We start from the raw sequence: 19,658 nt of genomic DNA on the forward strand, positions 1-19,658 counted from the left end.
GACAACCCAGGTGTGGTGGTGCATAGCTGTAAATCCCAGTTATGTGGGAAGCAGATAGGCGTATCACAATCCAGACCAACCCAAGCAAAAATCAGGAGACCCTATCTAAAAACAAAATTAAAGCAAAAAGAGTTGGAGGTGTGGCTTGGAATATGTTTTTCCATATCTACTCCTGAGGTGATTTTTCAACAAGTACATAAGCAAGCATCCTGTAAAAACCCTTAGTGTGTATGAGGCAGAAAAGTATGGTAAGTAGCCATTCTTTTTAACTCTTAACCTTCTAGGCTGGATCCTGTCTTATACCGTAAGTGCCAGGGAGATGCTTCTCGTCTTTGCCACACCCATGGTTGGAACGAAACCAGTGAACTTATGCCTCCCGGAGCTGTGTTCTCTTGTTTGTATAGACACGCCTACCGCACCGAGGAACAAGGAAGGAGGGTATGCAGTCTGCACTGTTTTCTTACTGTCATTTGCTTTTCTAAAAGCTTTGGTGTCTATTCTGTTTTCTGTCATCCTAGGGAAGCTCTTTTGGTATATTTGGGGAGAGGGTTGCTGTACTACCAGAAACTGCACTCAGTGATGTTCCTGCTGCTGCAGTTGCCTTCCCAGCTTCCCCATCTGGTGATGTCTTTAACAAAGTGAAGAGGGGAACATTTCCAGATTTTTTTCTTTAAATTTCCGAAATCTGAATCACAAATGGACAATTAAATTCTTCTGTCCTGACTTTATTTAGGTTTAAAGATCCATTAGAGGTTTTTAGCCAGGATACAAGTGGTTTTCTAGGCTTCTGCTCTTGGCTGCCAAACACAAACAAGGCCTCTGTGACAGCACTGACTGGAGCTGAACCTTCCATCCCTGGTTTCTTGGTGTCTGTCTGCCCCTATATCTTTTAATGTAGTATTTGTGTGACCTCGGTTCTCATGAAACCAAGAGTTTTGGACACAGGGCCCAACCCCCTGGGCTTCCACATTTGAGGTCCGGCCACTCGCCTAGTATGCCAAATAAAGAGACATGGTGAAAAGCAGAGAAAGGAGATTTATCACATGGCCTTGGACACACCATGAGAAGAGGCACTTCAGTCATCTTCAGAGTGCAGACAGGAACTTTAGATTTAAATAGACAAAGAATTGGGGTAGATGACAACAGGTATGCATAGTTAAACAGTCCCAGGTGTGTTCCAGTGGGTCATTTTCTCAGTCCTTGTCTTAGGAGGAGTTTCCGAAGAAGTTGTTATTGTCCTGGGGGTGGGGGGGGGCTCTGATGTACCCTTCCTTTGGGGCAGCTTCCTCCATCCCTCTTTGTAAAGATTTTATCAGTAAGTCCTAAATCCTGTCCTTCCTGGATTCCAAGGTGACCGGAAGGCTTAGACAAAAACATGCAAAATTGAGGTAAGAATGCCCAGCTTCTCTCCTGTTTTTGATTAATTCCTGGGCCCATGCTTTTCAGAAAAAGTAGTTTAAGCATCTCTTACACTCATGCAGCATTGGTTGCCTTCCGGTGCCACATTGACTTGCTGCTTTCTCTCCAGAATGGCCTTTTTATGTCTTCTTAAAAATGCTACTGGAAGTTAATCTTGTATTTGTTACAGAGAGTAGCTATGGTATTATTTCACATGCTTGTTTCCAAACAACCCTTCTGAGCCCAGTGCAAAAGTCTGTCTAGGATTCCAATTGAGGAAACTCAAGTAGAAAAATGTCATACTTAGTTGCTGAAAGCCTAGCCCATTTTTTATGACTATGTAAGAACACATGAAGCTAAGCACTGGTGACTATCACCTATAATCCTGTAAACTTTAGAGGCTAAGATTGGAAGGATTATGGTTTGAGGTTAGCCTGGGGAAAATAGTTCTTGAGACCCCATCTCCAAAAAATAATCAGATCAAAATGGACTGGAGGTGTGACTTAAGTAGTAGAGTGCTTGCTTGCTTTGTTACTACCTGTCTCACAAGCACAAAGCCCTGAGTTCTAACCCTAGTTCCACTGAGGAAAAAAGAAAAAGATTACATGAGACTGTTACATTTTTCTTCATATAATGAACCTCTTACTAGCCACAGGGGCTGTCAAATCCTGACACTTGGCAAGTCTCTATAGTAGGAAGGTCCATCTCTTGTAAATAGGGAAAAGGTAGAATCCAATGCTCTGGCTTTTAAAAATGAAGTGAGATTCACATAACATAAAATTAACCATTTAAAGAGAAAAATGCAGAGGCATTTGGCACATTTGCAGTGTTGTACAACCTCTTTCTAGAGTCAAAACAGTCCATGACTCTAAAAGAAAACCCATGCCCATTAAGGAGTTATGTCATCCCTCTGCCTCAGGTGTGCTGGCCTTGTCAGGATAGGAAACTGAACTTCACCTGTCAATGACTGCTTTCTTATAGCTCTTAGAAAAAAAAAAAAAGCCAGTTTTCACCTGGTTCATTCCACATAATTCATCTAGAAGAGTCCTGATCTGCATAACTACTTAGGTCAGTTTGAACTCAGTTCTCCTGAACCGTGGATATTCTTGAGCAAATCATACCTGATGTTCTGTTCTTGTGCATAGAACAGTAAGTGAATTTTGATGAACAGAAACTCTACTTTGAATAAATCTAGATCTTCACTTTTATCAGGATACTCTCAGAAATAGATGTCATTTTATATTAGAGAATACTGAATGTATGTGTAATTGCACCCTAGAGATAAGGAGTTGCTCTGGAAGAGATCCAAGGTATAGCATTTAAGAGATAAATACTGAGTTGTTTGTTGTTTGACCACAGGTTTGCTCAGTTTAGGGTCTTCATGGATTTGCTTTTTTTACTTTTAAAGTCTCATTCTTTCTTATGTAGCTCTCACGGGAGTGCCGAGCTGAGGTTCAGAGGATCCTACACCAGCGTGCTATGGATGTTAAACTGGATCCTGCCCTCCAGGACAAGTGTCTGATAGATCTGGGGAAATGGTGTAGTGAGAAAACAGAGACTGGCCAGGTGGGTAACAGGGCTTCCAGTTTGTCTTACAATAATAATATTTGATTATTTTCATTCTCTCTAGAGGTGGCCCACTTTCAGTCTATTGAACTCATATTCCTTTCCTATAAACTTTACTGTCACTTTCACTACTATTTAGGGAGGAGGATACCCTATGCTGTGAAGTCTACCTTGGTATTTACTTCATAGACTTGATTTATTACTCAGTGTTCTTTGTAGAAGAAATCCTCAAGAAATACTTCTGTTGTCTTTATATCAAGAATAATTGTTTATTTCCTAAGCAGCTAATTTGTGTTTTGTATTATGGCTACTGTATGTTGTAATTGATTATTTTCCCTCTTTGTGTGGCCTTTAGAAAGTTTAGAGCCAAAGCCTTGGCCTACCTCTAAGAACTATATGAACATTTTTATACTAGGCTTACTGCTGACTCCATCACACTTTCCATAACATATTTCCCTTTTCCTCCTTCTTTTTTACTGATTTTAATTCATTTTATCTTGCCTGAGATAAGCAAGGTATGAATATATTCAAGTATGTAAATACTGGTATGCATGAATAGGATGCAGGCCCTGGGACAGCACTATACAACACATGTGGAAATGGAATTGTTTTTTTCCATGTAGTTACCCAAGTTGAGACTCAGAGAAGTAAAACAACTGACTTTTCTTACCTAAAACTCAAGTCTCATTGTAACTGGGCATTCATTCCATTGTAAGAACCTCTGCATATTGGAAGGTATGGGGAAATAGTAGCTCCCAAGAATTATGTGCATGTTATGAATAATTCCTCAGAATTATGTCCTAGTTCTGGGAAAAAGAAAGTTATGTGACTGCAAGTTACCAGGGAAGGCAGTATGTCTTCCATCATGAAGCAGAATAACAGTGAGGAAAACCTGCTTGCTTAAAGCCACATTAGTACTAGAACGAGGAGTGCTCTCAGGCTTCCAGGCTCCATTTGTCCAAAACTGCTTCTAGGGCTAGAGATGTGGCTCAAATAATAGAGCTCCTGCCTAGCAAGTGTGAGGCCCTGAGTTCAAACACCAGTACTGCCAAAAAAAGAAAAAGAAAATATAAAACCCCCTGGAATTAGAGTATTAAAAAGTCACGCCTATAGGAGTTGGGCATTTTAAAGCAGCAGTGTGTATGGCTGCTTCCTAGGTCTATTGGATATGGGAATATCATTTTCAGCAGTCTGTTTCCACGGCCTGCTGCAGTTTTGTGGGAGTTTTGTTAGAAAATGCCTATTGTTTAGCTTTCTGAATCCTCTGTCTGATGGAACAAAGCTGTGTTGATATGGGACCCCAGGAAACAATTTCCTCCACACCCTCTGCAAAGTCAACATTTAGACAGATGCACCCCACCACCAAGAAGCTAAACCTAAGGAACAGTTTCATGAGCAAGGTGTTCAGTTTAGTGCACTTCCCTTCAGGTTTTTTGGGTTTTTCCCTCCTTCCATTCTGGCTGCTTTGTAATTCTTCTATCCCTTCTCCTCACTTCCTATTCTAAAACAGAGAGATCCTTACAGAATGTTCAGTATGTGAAGCCTGATCCCTGAGCAGAGCACTCTGCTGAGAGCTAGCTGTTGATTTGCTTGGGAATGTGAGCTGCTGCTACACCTGAACCTGCAGACCGCTAAATGGAACAGTGACAGAGTAAGGCTTCAGCAGCGTCAGCTCCATTTCCAGAGCCCAGACAAAATAAATCTCTTGTTTTGGAATTTCCTTCAAAGGATCCTTTTGATGTAGGCTGGGTTAGAATCCCCATTCTGCCTTGGAGGAATTTTAGCTCTGTGTTATGATCCAGGGTCGTGGATCCCCACCTACTTTGCCCATGAAGAGTTTTAGTGTAGTTTATGCCTTTCACTATGAATTTGTTGTCCAGTGATCATTATCAAAGTGCTCATCTAAAATGAAAGATAAGGCCAGTACAGTAGCTCACACCCATAATCCTAGTTATTCAGGAGTCAGATTGAGAGGATCAAGGCCAACCTGGCAAAAAGTTAAAAAGATCACATCTCAACCAATAAACTAGGCCTGCGTAATCCCAGCTGTGTAGAAGGTGGAAGGCATTAAGTCAAAGCAAATGGGCAAACTCAAGACCCTATCTGAAAAATAAAGTGAAAAGAGCTAGGGGTGTGGTTTAAGTGGTAGAATGCCTGCCTACAAACATGAGGCCTTCAGTTCAACCCCCAGTATGGTGAAAAAAATGAAAAATTAAGAAATAAAATGGGAGGTAAAAAATATTCAAAACTTGGATTAAAAGTATAAAAGTGGAATAGCAGGGGCTGTAGTTGTGGCTCAAGCAGTAGAACCACCTACCTAGTAAATAGAAAGCCCTGAGTTCAAACCTCAGTACCACCCCAAAATAAAAAAAAATGGAGTGGCAGAGCAAGGCATCAGTGGTTCACACTGTAATCCTAGCTACTTGGGAGGCTGAGATCAGGAGGATCTCTGGTTCAGGGCCAGCCCAAGCAAATAATTTGAGAAACCTCATATCCAAAATAACCAGAGTAAAATGGACTGTAGGTGTGGCTCAAGTGGTAGAGCATGAAGCCCTCTCTGAGTTCAAACCCCAGTCGCACAAAAAAAGAGGGGAAAAAAAGTGGAATGGCAGATGTGGATGGAATGGAATACAAGCCTGGTAAGATTTTCACACTTTGAGGACATCTGAAGATTGCTTTCTGTTGGGCTTTATAGGCTGTTCTTCTATGGGGTATGCAGGGATGCTGGCCCTCTTAACCACCCGCTACATCACAGAACAGTCTTGATTGGAGAATTAAGTGAAGTTTTTGTGTTGCGTTCATAAGGTTGTTCTAAAAGGAAGGAAAAAAGAGGACAGGTATGAAAGGGAAGGGCACTGGTGTCTCACCTTCCCTTGTTGCCTTTTTCCATGTAGGAGCTCGAGTGCCTCCAGGACCATCTGGATGACTTGGCAGTGGAGTGCAGAGACATAGTGGGCAACCTCACAGAGTTAGAGTCAGAGGTAAGCAGCACGCAGCTCCCTGGAGGAGAGGGGCTGCCAGCAGCCTGGCCTGTTGTGCCCAGTTCTGCTGTTTCTACTCTTGAGAGTGCGAAGCCTCTGTTAATCAAAAGAAACCTAATCAGGCTTTGCCCATTTGCTTTATAAAGACAAACATTGCATTGTGTCCTGACCCTTCCCTCACTTCTCTAGAAAAGCTCTCTGTACAGTTAACACTTTGGTTTTCTTCAGAGTTATCATAGTGATTAGACCTTTGGCTCCCATGAGAAAAGATAGCTGCTATACTTCAAACTCTGAATCACATTCAAGAGTAAACCAAGCATTCATTCTCTTACCCTTAGAGCTCTTTTACTTAAGTCATTGGAAATGTATGTATAACAAAATAAAAGCCTGGGATTTCTAGTAACACGTAGAAGATTGAGCACATGTTTATCCCTGTTCCGTCCTGAAACCCACTAAAATATAAAACATGAGGTTTGTTTGTTTGTTTATTTATGGTGGGTCTGAGTTTTGAACTCAGGGCTTCATACTTGGAAAGCACACACTCTACCACCTGAGCCACACCTCCAATCCATTTTGCTCTGTTTATTTTGGAGATGGCTGGCCTGGTACCATGATCCTCCCCATCTTAGCCTGCCAAGTAGTTAGGATTACAGGCGTGAGCCACTGGTGCCTGGCTACAGCAGGAGTTTTAAAAACCTCACAAGCATAGTCATATTGTTCAGAAAGACTGGGATTATTACTGTGGCAGACACAGCTAAAAATGCTAAGGTGATCTTATGGAGGCAGAAATGAGAGAAAAAGGGAAATGCCATTTTTTTTCTTTTCTTTTTTTTTTTTTACTTGCTTTTATTAGTTGTACAAAGGAGTTTCCTTGTGGTATTTGCATATGCATACAGTATACCGCCATCAAATTCGCCTTCTCTTACCTTCTCCTTTTTATTCCTACCCCCTTCTTAAAACAATTTCAGCAGGTTTTATTTTATTTTCGTACATGTGTATAAAGTATTTCAACCACTCCCCCCCCCCGCCCACTTCACCTTCTCCTTTTGCCCTCCTGCTTGTATCATCCCCAGACAGACAGGCACAGACCTTGTTTTGTTGTTGTTGTTTTGGTGGTGCTGAGGTTTGAACTCAAGGCTTTGCTCTTGGTAAGCAGGAATTGTACCACCTGAGTCACACATCCAGCTCCTGTCATTCTTTTTTTTTTTTCTTCTTCTTTTTCACACAGCTAGTAAGTAATCCTGTCATTCATTTTTAAGAACTGATTCTGCATATGAGAGAGAACATACAATATTTGTCTTTCTCAGCCTGGTTTATTTTTCTTAACATAATCTCTAATTCCATCCATTTTCCTACAAATGCCATAATTTCATTCTTCTTTATAGCTGAATAATATTCCATTTTGTGTGCGTGTATGTATACTGCATTTTTTTTCATCCATTCATTGGCTGCTGAGCACCTAGGCGGATCTCATTTTGGCTTTTGTGAATAGTGCTGCTGTAAACATGGATGGGCAGCTATCTTTTTTTTTTTTTTTTTTTTGCAGCACTGGAGTTTTGAACTCAGGGCCTCACACTTGCTAGACATGTGCTCTTACTGCTTTAGCCACTCTACCAGCCTTTTTTTGTGATGGGTTTGTGTTTTTTGAGATAGGGTCTCATGAGCTCTTTGCCCAGGCTGGCTTCGAACCACAGTCCTCCTGAGTAGCTAGGATTACAGCTGGGCGCCAGTAGCTCACTGCAGATGTCTTGATTGTGTGTTGTTTTACATTCCTATACCCAGGAGTGGTATAGCAGGATCACACAGTAGGTCTAGCTTTGGTGTTTTAAGGAACCTCCATGCTGATTTCCATAGAGGCTGCACTAATTTACATTCCACCAACAATGTATAAGGGTTCCGCCCCATACTCATCAGCATTTCTTGTTTTGTTTTCTTGATGATTGCCATTCTGACTGTGGTAAAATGGAATCTCAGTGATGTTTTGATCTGTATTTCCTTTATGGCTAAGCATAGTGGGCATTTCTTCATGTACTTATTAGCCATTTATACTTCTTTAGAAAACTGTTCAGTTCATTTACCTACTTATTAAATGGATTATTCTTTTTGTGTTTAATCTTTGGAGATCTTTATATATTCTGAATATGAATCCTTTATCAGATAAATAACTGGCAGAGATTTTCTCCCTTCTGTAGATTTTCTTTTGATTCCAGTAATTCTTTCCTTTGTTGTGCAAAAGCTTTTATTTGATGCAACCTCATTTTTCAGTTATTTTCTGAGCAATTGGAGTTCTATTCAGAAAAGTGTTACCTAGGCCTGTATCTGTAAGGGTCTTCCTTCAAAGTTTCTGGTCTTATATTAAGATCTTCAGTCCATTTGGAATTAATTTTTGCACAGGATGAGAAATAGGGGTCTGGTTTCAGTGTTTTACAGGTTGATAACCCTTTTTCCCAACACCATTTTTTTTTGAGACTATCTTTTCTCCAACATAAGTTTTTGACACTCTTGTCAAAAATCAGATGGTTATACCTGTGTGGGTCTATGAATCTTCTGTCCCAGTGATCTACATGTCTGTTTTTGTGCCAATAAGCCCTTTGGTACTATTTGAATTGTCAGGATTGGCAATAATAAAAATACATTTCTCAGCCAGCCCTTCTTTGCTTCCTGGTTTTCAGAAGTTTGTTGCCTTCTTACCTCCCATCTCTCCCTTCCATTCTCATTGTCTTTGGGCTGCCCCGTGTTGTTCTGCTTAAAGGCATCTAGCAAGTAGCTGCTACTTATGTAAGCTCATATGGCTTATGAGCTTACAAACAAAAGATACATGACAGGTATCCCTGTTTTCAATTTAAACCGCTTAGCATTTTGGAAAAATTCCAAAGGCTTTACGTGCTCTAATATTATTGCTAGATGTTTCTTTATCCCACCTTTCTTAATTCTGCCTGCTCTTTTGTTCAGGCACAGGGGGAATCTGTTTTCTAGAGTATAAAGGCAGAGCACTTTTGTATATTCTGGGACTATCTAACCTAAATATAGAATCATTTCTAAAGGCACATGCTAGATTGTTTGCCTGGTGATGCTACTGATTCAGGAGAACTGCTCTTCCTCTACCTTTAGCTCTTCTTCAAGCAGAATGATCAATCTGTTTCATCTTCTACAGGATATTCAAATAGAAGCCTTGCTGATGAGAGCCTGCGAGCCCATAATTCAGAACTTTTGCCATGTAAGTGATGTCTGGAGGAACAAGGGTTAGAAACAGAACCAAATTCATTGGGACTCTGACCTCCCAATGGTATGGGACTCATCTGTGTCTTCTGCATACATTGGAAAAGTATATAAGAGCAAGATCCTGGGAAACCCTGTTTGATTAGCCTTTGTACATGGCTAGGTAGCAGCAATAGTTGAGATGCCGTTATAAGAAAAGATGCAACAGAGAAGCCATCAGGAACGTGACTGAATTGCTTTCCAAGTAGTAGTGGCTTCCCCTTCCTCAGGTCTCCTTTGTTCCTCAGTGTTGAGTGAGTGAATTTTGTTACCTTGTTACTCACTGAACCACCCAAATTATGGCAGTAAAACACAGTCAGGAACCTTTAGGATCTGACAGTCAGGAAGCTGTGTTAGTTATTACTCTAAAAGCCAGCTGTACAGTCATGTAAAGACAATAAGTAAAAGCCCTTAGAGTACATATTCCTTCCTCAGGTAGAACAACTTGCTGTATGAATTTTATCCCACCAAGTGTTACTCTTTTGTGAAGGCTTCTAGAATCAGCCCTATTCATATTTTTCATGAACTGAGCTACAGGTTGTATTCATTAATTGTTACAAATGAAGTATAAGTGTGTACTGTCTTCTCCAGGATGTAGCAGACAACCAGATAGACTCTGGAGACCTGATGGAGTGTCTGATACAGAACAAACACCAGAAGGATATGAATGAGAAATGTGCCATTGGAGTCACCCACTTCCAGTTGGTCAGTTGGTTTCCTGTTTCAGCTGTGTGAATGATTACTGAATCTTATTTGGAACATCAGTGTATCTCTGCTGTTCTTTAAAAAAATCTTTTTTTTTATGACTATACATCCTATTTTGAACTATTCTCAGTAAGTGTGGTTTTTCTCTACTGTGACCAGGTGCTTTTCTAGGCTCCCTGATACAATGATCAGTGAGACCTAGTCCCTGTCCCTAGGGAGTGTTGAGTCTAGTGGGCATAGAGACAAATAAGCAGGCATTTTCTGCATCAGTCACAGTGCTCACATGAGGTATTTTTGCCTCCCCCGCAGTAGTTAATATCACTGGTACCTGTTCTGTGTAACTATTCAGTGCACCTGCCCAGAGGTGCATCAATACACTGGACTCAACCTTTTTTTGCTTTCAAATCATGAAATCCAGATCTGGGCTGGTGGAGTGGCTCAAGTGGTAAGAGCCAGCAAACATGAGATCCTGAGTTCAAACCTAGGTACTGCTCCCCGCCCCCCAAAAATTAAATAAATAAAATCCAGATCTGACATATGAATAAGAAGGTTAAAGTGCTGGAGGTGTGGCTCAAACAGTCAAGCACCTGCCTAGCATGCATGAACCCTTAAATTCAAACCCCAGTACCAACAAGAAATTTTAAAAAATACACTTGGAGGGAAGAGGGAAGAGGATGAAGGAAAATGAGGGAGGGGGCAAATTTAAGATACATTGTAAGCACTTTTGTAAATGTCACAATATACTCCCGGTACAACAATAATATAATAAAAAAATTTTAATTTTTTTTAAAATGCACTAATGAAAAAAGAGGACTGGAGGCATGGCTCAAGTGGTAGAGCACCTGCCTAGCAAGAACAAGACCATGAGTTCAATCTCCAGTACTGCAAAAAAGGCAAAAAAGAAGATTGGACCGTACTCCTCATAATTACTTGTAACTAAGGAAGTGTGAGATATAGTGGACACTTCCTGCAAGGAGGATAGTCACCTGAGGTAATTGCTTCTCAGGACAGGTAGCCCACTTGCCTGAGTTCACCGTGTTAGCCAGCACCCCTGCCCCAGTGGACTCCAGACTCTTTAAAAAGAGAAAGATGCCAAAACAAGTATACAGTGATTGTGGTCTCAGGTGGTTTGAAAAAGAAAAAGCAAAGCAGGGGCTGGAAGGTGAAAGAGAAAAGAGGTTTCAGGAGGAGGTATTAGGATAGAAACCTGAAAGAAGTAGCAGAGAGACCATTACAAAGATCCAGGAGAAGAGTGCTTTCAGCTGAGGGAGCCATGTGTGTGATGCAATAGTAGTGAGGCCAGGGTGCTGTCACCTGGGGAGCCATGAGAAATTAGGTTGTGAAGTCTAAGAGACAGGGAAGTTGTACAGGGTCTTGTGAGCAGGCTTCTGAAATCTGTGTGACTAAAATGTCACCAAATGTCACTCACCAGTGCCGACTACAGCTTGCTACAGAGCTTCTGATTTTCTTTCTCATCATCTTTCAGGTGCAGATGAAGGATTTTCGGTTCTCTTACAAGTTCAAGATGGCCTGCAAGGAGGACGTGTTGAAGCTTTGCCCCAACATTAAAAAAAAGTATGTAGCCTTTAATTGATAGGCGTAAGTATGCAGGATGTCAGGCCAGCCTCCTGCTGTCTGGCAGAAGTAGCCCAGAGGATTCCTGTGCCTCTCCCTTGGTAATATGGCCAGATACTTGCATTGTCTGTACAAATCATCTTCAGAGCTGCCTGAGCCACACCTGGTGGTGGAACCTCTCGTAAGGAGAGCCCATAGGCTATAGGAACATTCTTAATTTTTCCAGGTTCAGATGCCAAACTGATGGAACAGATAATAGATTGTATACTTAGAGAAGCAAGTTGCAGTGTGAGTGGGAGGTAAACCAACTTCTTCCCATTACATCATCTCTGCAGAGAAGCAGCCACAGCTTTCACTGAGTTAGATATTTAATGAGGAAGCAGAACCTTGATTCACTGAGGAATTAGGTCTTAATGAGGAGACTGATAAGTTTTGACAGTGAGATTGCCCAAATTCTTCTGTGTTGCTCTTCAAAAAGGCACATTTCTAGAACATATTTTCCTCTCATATAAACCAAGTTCCCATTTTGCACAGATTTCTCTACCTATTGGTAATAAATCTCATTGTATGTCAAAGGCACAGCCCTGCAGTGAAGAGCAGCATTCCTCTTTGGTCACATGTTTTTAACAAACAAGTGTTAGAGCTATCCTTGCACATATGTCCCCTCTCTGGCCTCCCCTCTAGTCAAGAATGGAATCAGCATTCAGGCTACTGGCTGACCTTTGTGCAGTGGTCCCTCCCTTATAGTTAGTCCCCCCTTATCAGCAGGGGATATGTTCCAAGACCCCAGTGGATGCCTGAAACTAGAGATAGTACCAAACCCTATAGGAAATTAACGAAAATAACTTAATAGAACAAATTAAACAATACTTTTTTCCCCATGTTAAATCCAGAACTTTGACCTTTTCACTTAAAGGAAGCACTTTATGGCTTCTCTTTGGCATATCTTGAGTTTCCAGTGCTACTACTCTTACACTTTGGGGCTATTATTAAGTATTAAGTACAGGCAAGCTACTGCTTTTAGCACTAGGGGAAAAAATAGTGAAGCATATAGGAAAGACATTCAAAAGGAGAGCAAAAAAGATGACTAATTGCAGGTAAACGGTGTGGCCCTGCCCCTGCTTCAGACGAGGTCTTAGGCCATCTGCCTGGTGTGGCTCTAGACAGTGTCATGCCTTCTCCTTTCTTGGCAGGGTGGATGTGGTGATCTGCCTGAGCACCACTGTGCGCAATGACACTCTGCAGGAAGCCAAGGAGCACAGAGTGTCCCTGAAGTGCCGCAAGCAGCTCCGAGTGGAGGAGCTGGAGATGGTAATGCCTCCCAGAAAGTACAGGGGCTGGAGCTCAGAAAGCTGGGAATGGGTTGGGTCAGGGGAAAGATTATAGCAGCCGTTGTGATGTTGAGACATGGAGTCCTATGCTAAAATCTTGCCGTGTAACATTTAGCTTCTTGTTTCACTGTTTTTAAATGGTAAAACTTTTTTTTTTCTTTTTTTTTCTGTCTTTTCTTTTTTGGTGCTGGGATCGAACCCAGGGCCTTGCGCATGCTAGGCAAGCACTGTACCACCGAGCTACATCCCAAGCCTTTAAATGGTAAAACTTTTTTAACACACATAACTAACTGGAAGTGAAGCTGTAGGACAAACTGTAAGTTGTAATGTTCTCAAAGATTGAGGGCTTTTCTCTCTACTCTGCTGTCCTTGGCATTGGCTTCATCCTAAGGCTACAGAATGGCTGCCTGAGACAGCTGGATTACCTGCTCCATTGTTCATCTACAACAAGATAAGGCAAAGAGAGAGAAACCTCCTTGACCAAGAATAAAACTCTTTCTCTTCAATCTGATTGTGTCAGCTGGGGGTCCATGTCCACTTCCTGACCACAACAGCAATGTCTGGGGAACCGATGTAGTACTGATGAACTGACTCATCAGGGGCAGTGAATTTAGGGAAGTCTTCCACAGTGTGCACTATAGGAAGAAACTTCTTGCTTTACTCTTAAGATCAAGCCCAAACCATGTTAAACATAGCTAAATATATTTTAAATATGTTTTGCATCAATTTAATCTAAGCAAAAACTAATAATGGAGACCAAACACCATTAATAATATCCCAGAAGTTACTTACTAGATTCTCACACATTGGCAGTGATTCAGTGGTATTCTGTTTAAATGGGGCTGCCCTGAGTATGCTACTATAATAGAGATTTGTTTTGAGCTTTTAACTTTTGGTTCCCTCTCTTTGAGCCTAGCTCTTTAGTAAAAAAGAAATAAAAAAGGTAGAACCCTACATTTTCACATAATATTTCTTCTCAGATCAGTCCTTTGAAAGACTAAACATGGCATTTCAGGGTAAATACAACATTTTATTTTAGAAAGAAGGTTCAAGGGTGTGTGGCTACTTGGTGGCAGAACTGAAAGTAAATCCCAGTTCCCCTGTAGCATGGCCACACTGCTGCCACTTGTAGCAGTCATGGTCTCTGAAAAAGATCCAGTCAGTAAATAACTTTGTAGAACCTTTGACATCTTCATCCTAAAATCAGCTCACTGCCGGGCACCAGTGGCTCATGCCTGTAATCCTAGCTACTCAGGAAACAGAGATCAGGAGGATCGAGGTTCAAAGCCAGCCTGGGCAAATAGTTCTGTGAGACCCTATCTCAAAAAATCCTTCACAAAAATAGGGCTGGTGGAGTGGCTCAAGATGAAGGCCCTGAGTTCAAGTCCCAGTACTACCAAAAAAAAAAAAAAATCAGCTCACTGTTCCATGGTTCGTCCTTCTTCCCTCTCATCCAGACAGAGGACATCCGTTTGGAACCAGATCTGTATGAAGCCTGCAAAAGTGACATCAAAAACTACTGTTCTACTGTGCAATATGGAAATGCTCAGGTAATTTTTTGTTTTAATTTTTTAATTACAGAAGTCACATGAAGGTAACATTGTCATAACTCTTTGCTGGTGAGACAGGACCATCACGTCCCATTCAGCTTAATCATCCCTTTATGCTACACCAGACTGCTTTTCCCAGAGTTCCTACCATAAACTCTTTTGTTTCCTGCTCATTTTCTTCCCTTTTTCCAGGTACCTCATCCTTTTCCATCTTGTCTTCCTAATAAATTCAGAGTGATCCCTCAGATTGCCTCCTCAGGCCTCACTGGGTTCCTGTTGCAGGGTCATGGTTTTTTTGTTGGTTTGGTTTTTTTCCTTCTTTTTTAAATTTTGTTAATTGTGCAAAATAATAGGTTTCATTGTGACATATTCATATATACATGTTATGTATCTTGATCCTCCATTCACCCCTCCATCTTCCGCTCTTATCCCCATTCTTCCTCCCTCGATCCCTATCCTATTACCTAGTTGTACCCTTCGCAGAAATTCTTTTTTTTTTTTTTTTTTATTCTCTTTAATCCATAGCTTTAGTTTTTAAAAAAAAGTGAAACCAAGACACTATTTCAAAGTCTGGGCTCTTCAAGCCTCACAGGAGTTCTTAACGAGAAATCACATAAGAATCAGCTAGAGAGCTTTTTTTAAATACACAGAAACAAGGCCCTACCCAGAATCGCCAGGAATGAAATACAAACAAGTGATTTTTTTTTTTTTTTAATGTTCTCTGGTTACTCAGCTACCAAGGGCATTGCTGTGGTGCTTTAGCCTCTGAGATAATTCCTTCATTATCTTGGGTCTGCTACTGCCAGTGCAAAGTCCGAATCAAGAATTTTCATTTCTTTGTAGTTAGTCCTTTTCTGGTAAGTGTTATTCTTCTGTTTAATGATTTATCATTTCAGTGTGATGTGACTGCAGTTTTTTGCTTTTTTTTCCCCCAGTTGGGAAGTTCTGTCATTATTCTTTCAAATATTGCTTTACTTTTCCTTCTTGAACTCCCATTTGAGCATTGAAGCTGGAGCATCTGAGTCCTCCAGGTCTCTTACCTGTTTCTTTTATGCTTTCCAGACTTTGTTACTTTCTACTACATTTGAGGTAATTTTTGCTCAGTTCTGTTACCCAGTTTAACAATTTATTTTTCACTTCTATCCATTCTTAAGAGACTACCAGTTGGTACTTAATTTTTATTTCTTAGATCTCTAGTTGGTTCTTTTCATAACTACCTGTTGTTTATTCTTATTTATCATTTCCTTCTATATTGTTCTGAGGATATTCAATATATTTTTGGTTTTTTGTAGGCATGGGGTTTGAACCCTACATGCTTGCAAAGCAGGCGCTCTACCACTTGAACAACACCTCCAGTCCAATATTCAATATATTTCTGAACTCTTGTTTTATCATGTTTCTTTACTAACTAGTTGGTGGTTCCTGATGATGCCTTGAGAATTTCATAGAGGTCTCATGGTATCATCCCGCAGCCTGGCTGCTACAGCTTCCCATCTGTTTTCCTTCTTTATATTTTTCATAGTAGCTGAAGGTTTGGTGTTAGGAAGGGAAGATTTCAGAATATACTTAATTCACTCTCTTAAAATCCACTTTTTTTTTTTTTTTTTTTTTTTTTGGTGGTACTGAGGTTTGAACTCAGGGCTTCATGCTTGCTAGGCAGGCAGTCTACCACTTGAGGCAACCCATCCCCAACCATGGCACTTTTATGTTACCACTCATTTTTTTCTATGACAGTTATTCAAAATTTTCTCTGTGAGACTGTATTATCAAGGCTAAGGATTGGGTCTCATTTATACCTAGCATCCAACAGTCTATTCTCATTTGATACATGATGAGTTGAACTGAGCCTTCTGGCTTCTGCCTACTATCCAGTCAGGGTTGTTGCTCCAAGGCCAAGGTAGAGAGCCTAGTGTATGTTCCAAAATGAATCTTAACAAGGAATGGCTTACAAAGACCAAAGAAATCAAAACCTGAGTGGGCTCCCTTCCCATTAGACTCAAATGCAGCTTTCTAGTCAGCCTAAATTTTTAATACCATTTGATTTGCTATTGGCCCTAAGCTTGTAAATCTATAATTCTTCCTAATAAGGAAGTTCTGATTCCTGTTGCTTGGAAATTAAAAATGAAAGGTACTTGGATAAAAAAAACGGGGACATGCTTTAAGAACTAAATGCTTTAGTCAAAATACATGGACTGTGAATCCCTGTTACATCCCCCAACTTGACCATAATTGTTGTTTGTTTTTGCAGTACTGAGGTTTGATCTCAGGGCCTTGTACTTGCTAGTTAGGCACTCTACCACTTGACCCATGCCCCCAGCCCTTGACCATAATGCTTATGTCCTAGATTATTGAATGTCTGAAAGAAAACAAGAAGCAGCTGAGTAACCGTTGCCACCAGAAAGTATTTAAGCTGCAGGAGACAGAAATGATGGACCCAGAACTAGACTATACGCTCATGAGAGTCTGCAAGCAGATGATAAAGGTAAGGGCCACGTGCAGCTTAAGTGAAAATAAGAAAGAACATAGCCTCTTTCCACTGGGATCTGTGAAACATTGGCCAGGTGAGGTCCCTAGACCAGCAGCATCACCACCACCATGGAGGTGAGGTAATTGGCCTCACTTTGACCCAAGGCACAAGTAAATAGATGTCCAGTAAATACACCATTGGTTTTGTGGGTGGTTAAAGGTGAAAAGAAAGCCAGGAAACAATGTCCTGGTCAGACTATCTCCTACACTCAAAAGATTCGTTTGTTCTGTGGGGTTTTTGCTTTATTTATTCTTCCAGTGAATGTTCTCAGAAGTTTCTTGATCTGTCCACATACACAAATAATTTCCTTATTTCAGCTTTCCTTTAAAATAAAATGCTATTTTTCGCCTTATCAAGTAAATTCCAAAGAGAATTTTGAACGTTCAAGGTCTTAAGTGTACAATTGGATCATATAAAGAAGTATAAAAACCAGATTCTGATTTGAGAGAGACTTAAGATTTTATTAAGAAATCAGAAATCCCATATTAAGATGACAATAGAAGCCGGGCACCGGTGCTTCACGTCTATAATCCTAGCTACTTGAGATGCACAAATCAGGAGGATCATGGTTCAAAACCAGATCCAGGCAAATAGTTTGCAAGATCCTATCTCGAAAATATCCAACACAAAAAAGGCTGGCAGAGTGGCTCAGGTGATAAAGCACCTGCCTAGCAAGCATGAAGCCTAGAATTGAAACCCTAGTACCACAGGAAAAAAAAAAAGCCCATAGATTATAATCACACATGATTTAGAGAACTAGAAACAGAGGCTGTGAAGGGAGGATTGGTACTGAAGTATCCCAACCATAGTTTATCAGATGCTGTGATATTTAAAGACCTGAAGATTAGCAAATGAGAGGTGGGGTTTCAACCAATCCAAAACTGGGTTCTGACTTAAAGGACAATGTAAGTGTACAATGTTTGGTTTGGCTGCAGTTAAGATGAACCAGATGGAGCCAGATTTGGTGGCACATGCCTGTAATCCCAGCACTTGATTAGACTGAGGCAAGAGATCAAGAGTTCAGGGCCAGCCTGGGATACATAGTGAAACCCTGTCTCAAAACAAACAAAAAGATGAACCAGATGGCTCTTCAGTCCATATGCCTGGGGTTGGGTAGATATGGCTCAAGGGCAAAATGGCCACCTGGTGTAATGCTACCATCGTACTCGAACAATAATCATACTCATGAGATGGCATGTAGTTTAATATAGCTGTAACTGTAGGAATCAGTCCCATGCAAAATAGGAACCAGAGGGGTAATGGAGAGAAATGTGAGAAACACAGTAGAGAGTAAGTAAAGCAGGGGAAATGAGGGCTGGGCATATATTCAGGCTTAACTGTTCTCTTACACCAAGCAATGCCTTCTTGCTACTGCTTTCTTGAGCTCTCTGACAGCTGTAAGAGTAGTCACAGATGTGTTCTTGCCAGTTTTGAATAGCTGTTTTTATAAAACTGCATTTTTTTTGCAGAGGTTCTGTCCAGAAGCAGATTCTAAAACCATGTTGCAATGCTTGAAGCAAAATAAAAACAGTGAATTGATGGATCCCAAGTGCAAACAGATGATTACCAAGCGCCAGATCACCCAGAACACAGGTACCATCTTGGCTCAGTTCTGCTGGTCCACTGAGCAGAGCCTAAGTGGAACTGAATGGTCATAGAATTATCCAGTTAATCAACAGGGGCTTTGCTGCCTGTGGATTTTAAGAGTGGAGTCTGGGGCTGGAGGCATGGCTCAAGTTGTAGAGTGTTTGCCTAGCAAGTAGCAGGCCCTGAGTTCAAATTCTAGCACTGTTGAGAGAAAGAGGGAGGGAAAGAGTCTCAATATAAGCAACAGTACTTTCCTCTTCCTTTGAAGAGCATCTAGGAAAAATAGTATAAAAGGTCAAAGGAAAGAGGAGACTAAAAATCTGGACAACTGGTCTTGAAAACATACAAAAGGAATCAGGGATAGAGTTCCTTGGGGGAAAAAAAACCTAGAGATTTAATACAATTTCATGACTATAGCAGAATATATGGGTAGTCTTTTTAGAACAGAGAAGCTTCAGCTCTGGGTTGCTAGACTTTGTAGCTTTATGGGCAAAGTGTGTTGAATATTTTTTTCTTCATGTTTGCAAAAATGTTATGAACAAGTTTGCTGATGTCTACTTGGTTTTTTAATATTGGACTGGAAGGATTCTTAGGGACCTGCAGAAGTGCTCTTTAAACAAGACATGTTGCTGATTAACAACGGTGGAGAGCAGGGCATAACAGTACATGCCTATAATTTTAGCATTTGGGAGGCTAAGGCAAGAGAATTGCAAGTTCAAGTCCAGCTCGCACTACACAAGACTCTGTCTCACCAAAAAAAATAACAAAACAGTGCAGTGAAAGCTCAGTGGCTTTTTATCTTAATAAGCAAAGTAGAGTTTGTACTTACAGCCATTAATGTAATATGCCCTCTTTTGGAAGATGGATTCCTAAGAATTTGTGAAAGTTTCCAGGTGGAATATTTTATCATGTATTAATTATTTCTGTTCTAGATTACCGCTTAAACCCTGTGCTAAGGAAAGCCTGTAAAGCTGACATTCCTAAATTTTGTCATGGTATCCTGACCAAGGCCAAGGATGATTCAGAACTAGAAGGCCAAGTCATCTCGTGTCTCAAGCTGAGATATGCAGACCAGGTAAACTTACCAGGCTTTCCACAAAGGTGTGTTGACACAGCCACCTCTGTCCCTGGGAGTTTTCTTTGTGGATTCCCTCCCCACCTTGCTCTTATTTCCCAAGCC

The 19,658-nt window shown here is 40.9% G+C and overlaps 1 protein-coding gene across 2 annotated transcripts in view; it reads left to right on the top strand.

Moving 5' to 3' along the window:
- Glg1 (golgi glycoprotein 1) overlaps positions 1-19,658 on the top strand; it is a 110,618-nt gene that overhangs the window by 79,034 nt on the left and 11,926 nt on the right. For both annotated transcript variants that reach the window (XM_074055661.1, XM_074055660.1), the window contains exons 11-21: positions 285-438; positions 2,827-2,964; positions 5,859-5,945; positions 9,100-9,162; positions 9,795-9,908; positions 11,395-11,483; positions 12,677-12,794; positions 14,272-14,364; positions 16,709-16,846; positions 18,361-18,484; positions 19,411-19,553. In XM_074055661.1, the coding sequence (XP_073911762.1) occupies positions 285-438; positions 2,827-2,964; positions 5,859-5,945; positions 9,100-9,162; positions 9,795-9,908; positions 11,395-11,483; positions 12,677-12,794; positions 14,272-14,364; positions 16,709-16,846; positions 18,361-18,484; positions 19,411-19,553 (1,261 nt within the window). The remainder of the gene's footprint in view (positions 1-284; positions 439-2,826; positions 2,965-5,858; positions 5,946-9,099; positions 9,163-9,794; positions 9,909-11,394; positions 11,484-12,676; positions 12,795-14,271; positions 14,365-16,708; positions 16,847-18,360; positions 18,485-19,410; positions 19,554-19,658) is intronic.

This window comes from Castor canadensis, chromosome 15, assembly GCF_047511655.1.
Source record: "Castor canadensis chromosome 15, mCasCan1.hap1v2, whole genome shotgun sequence".
In the NCBI taxonomy this organism is placed as follows: domain Eukaryota; kingdom Metazoa; phylum Chordata; class Mammalia; order Rodentia; family Castoridae; genus Castor; species Castor canadensis.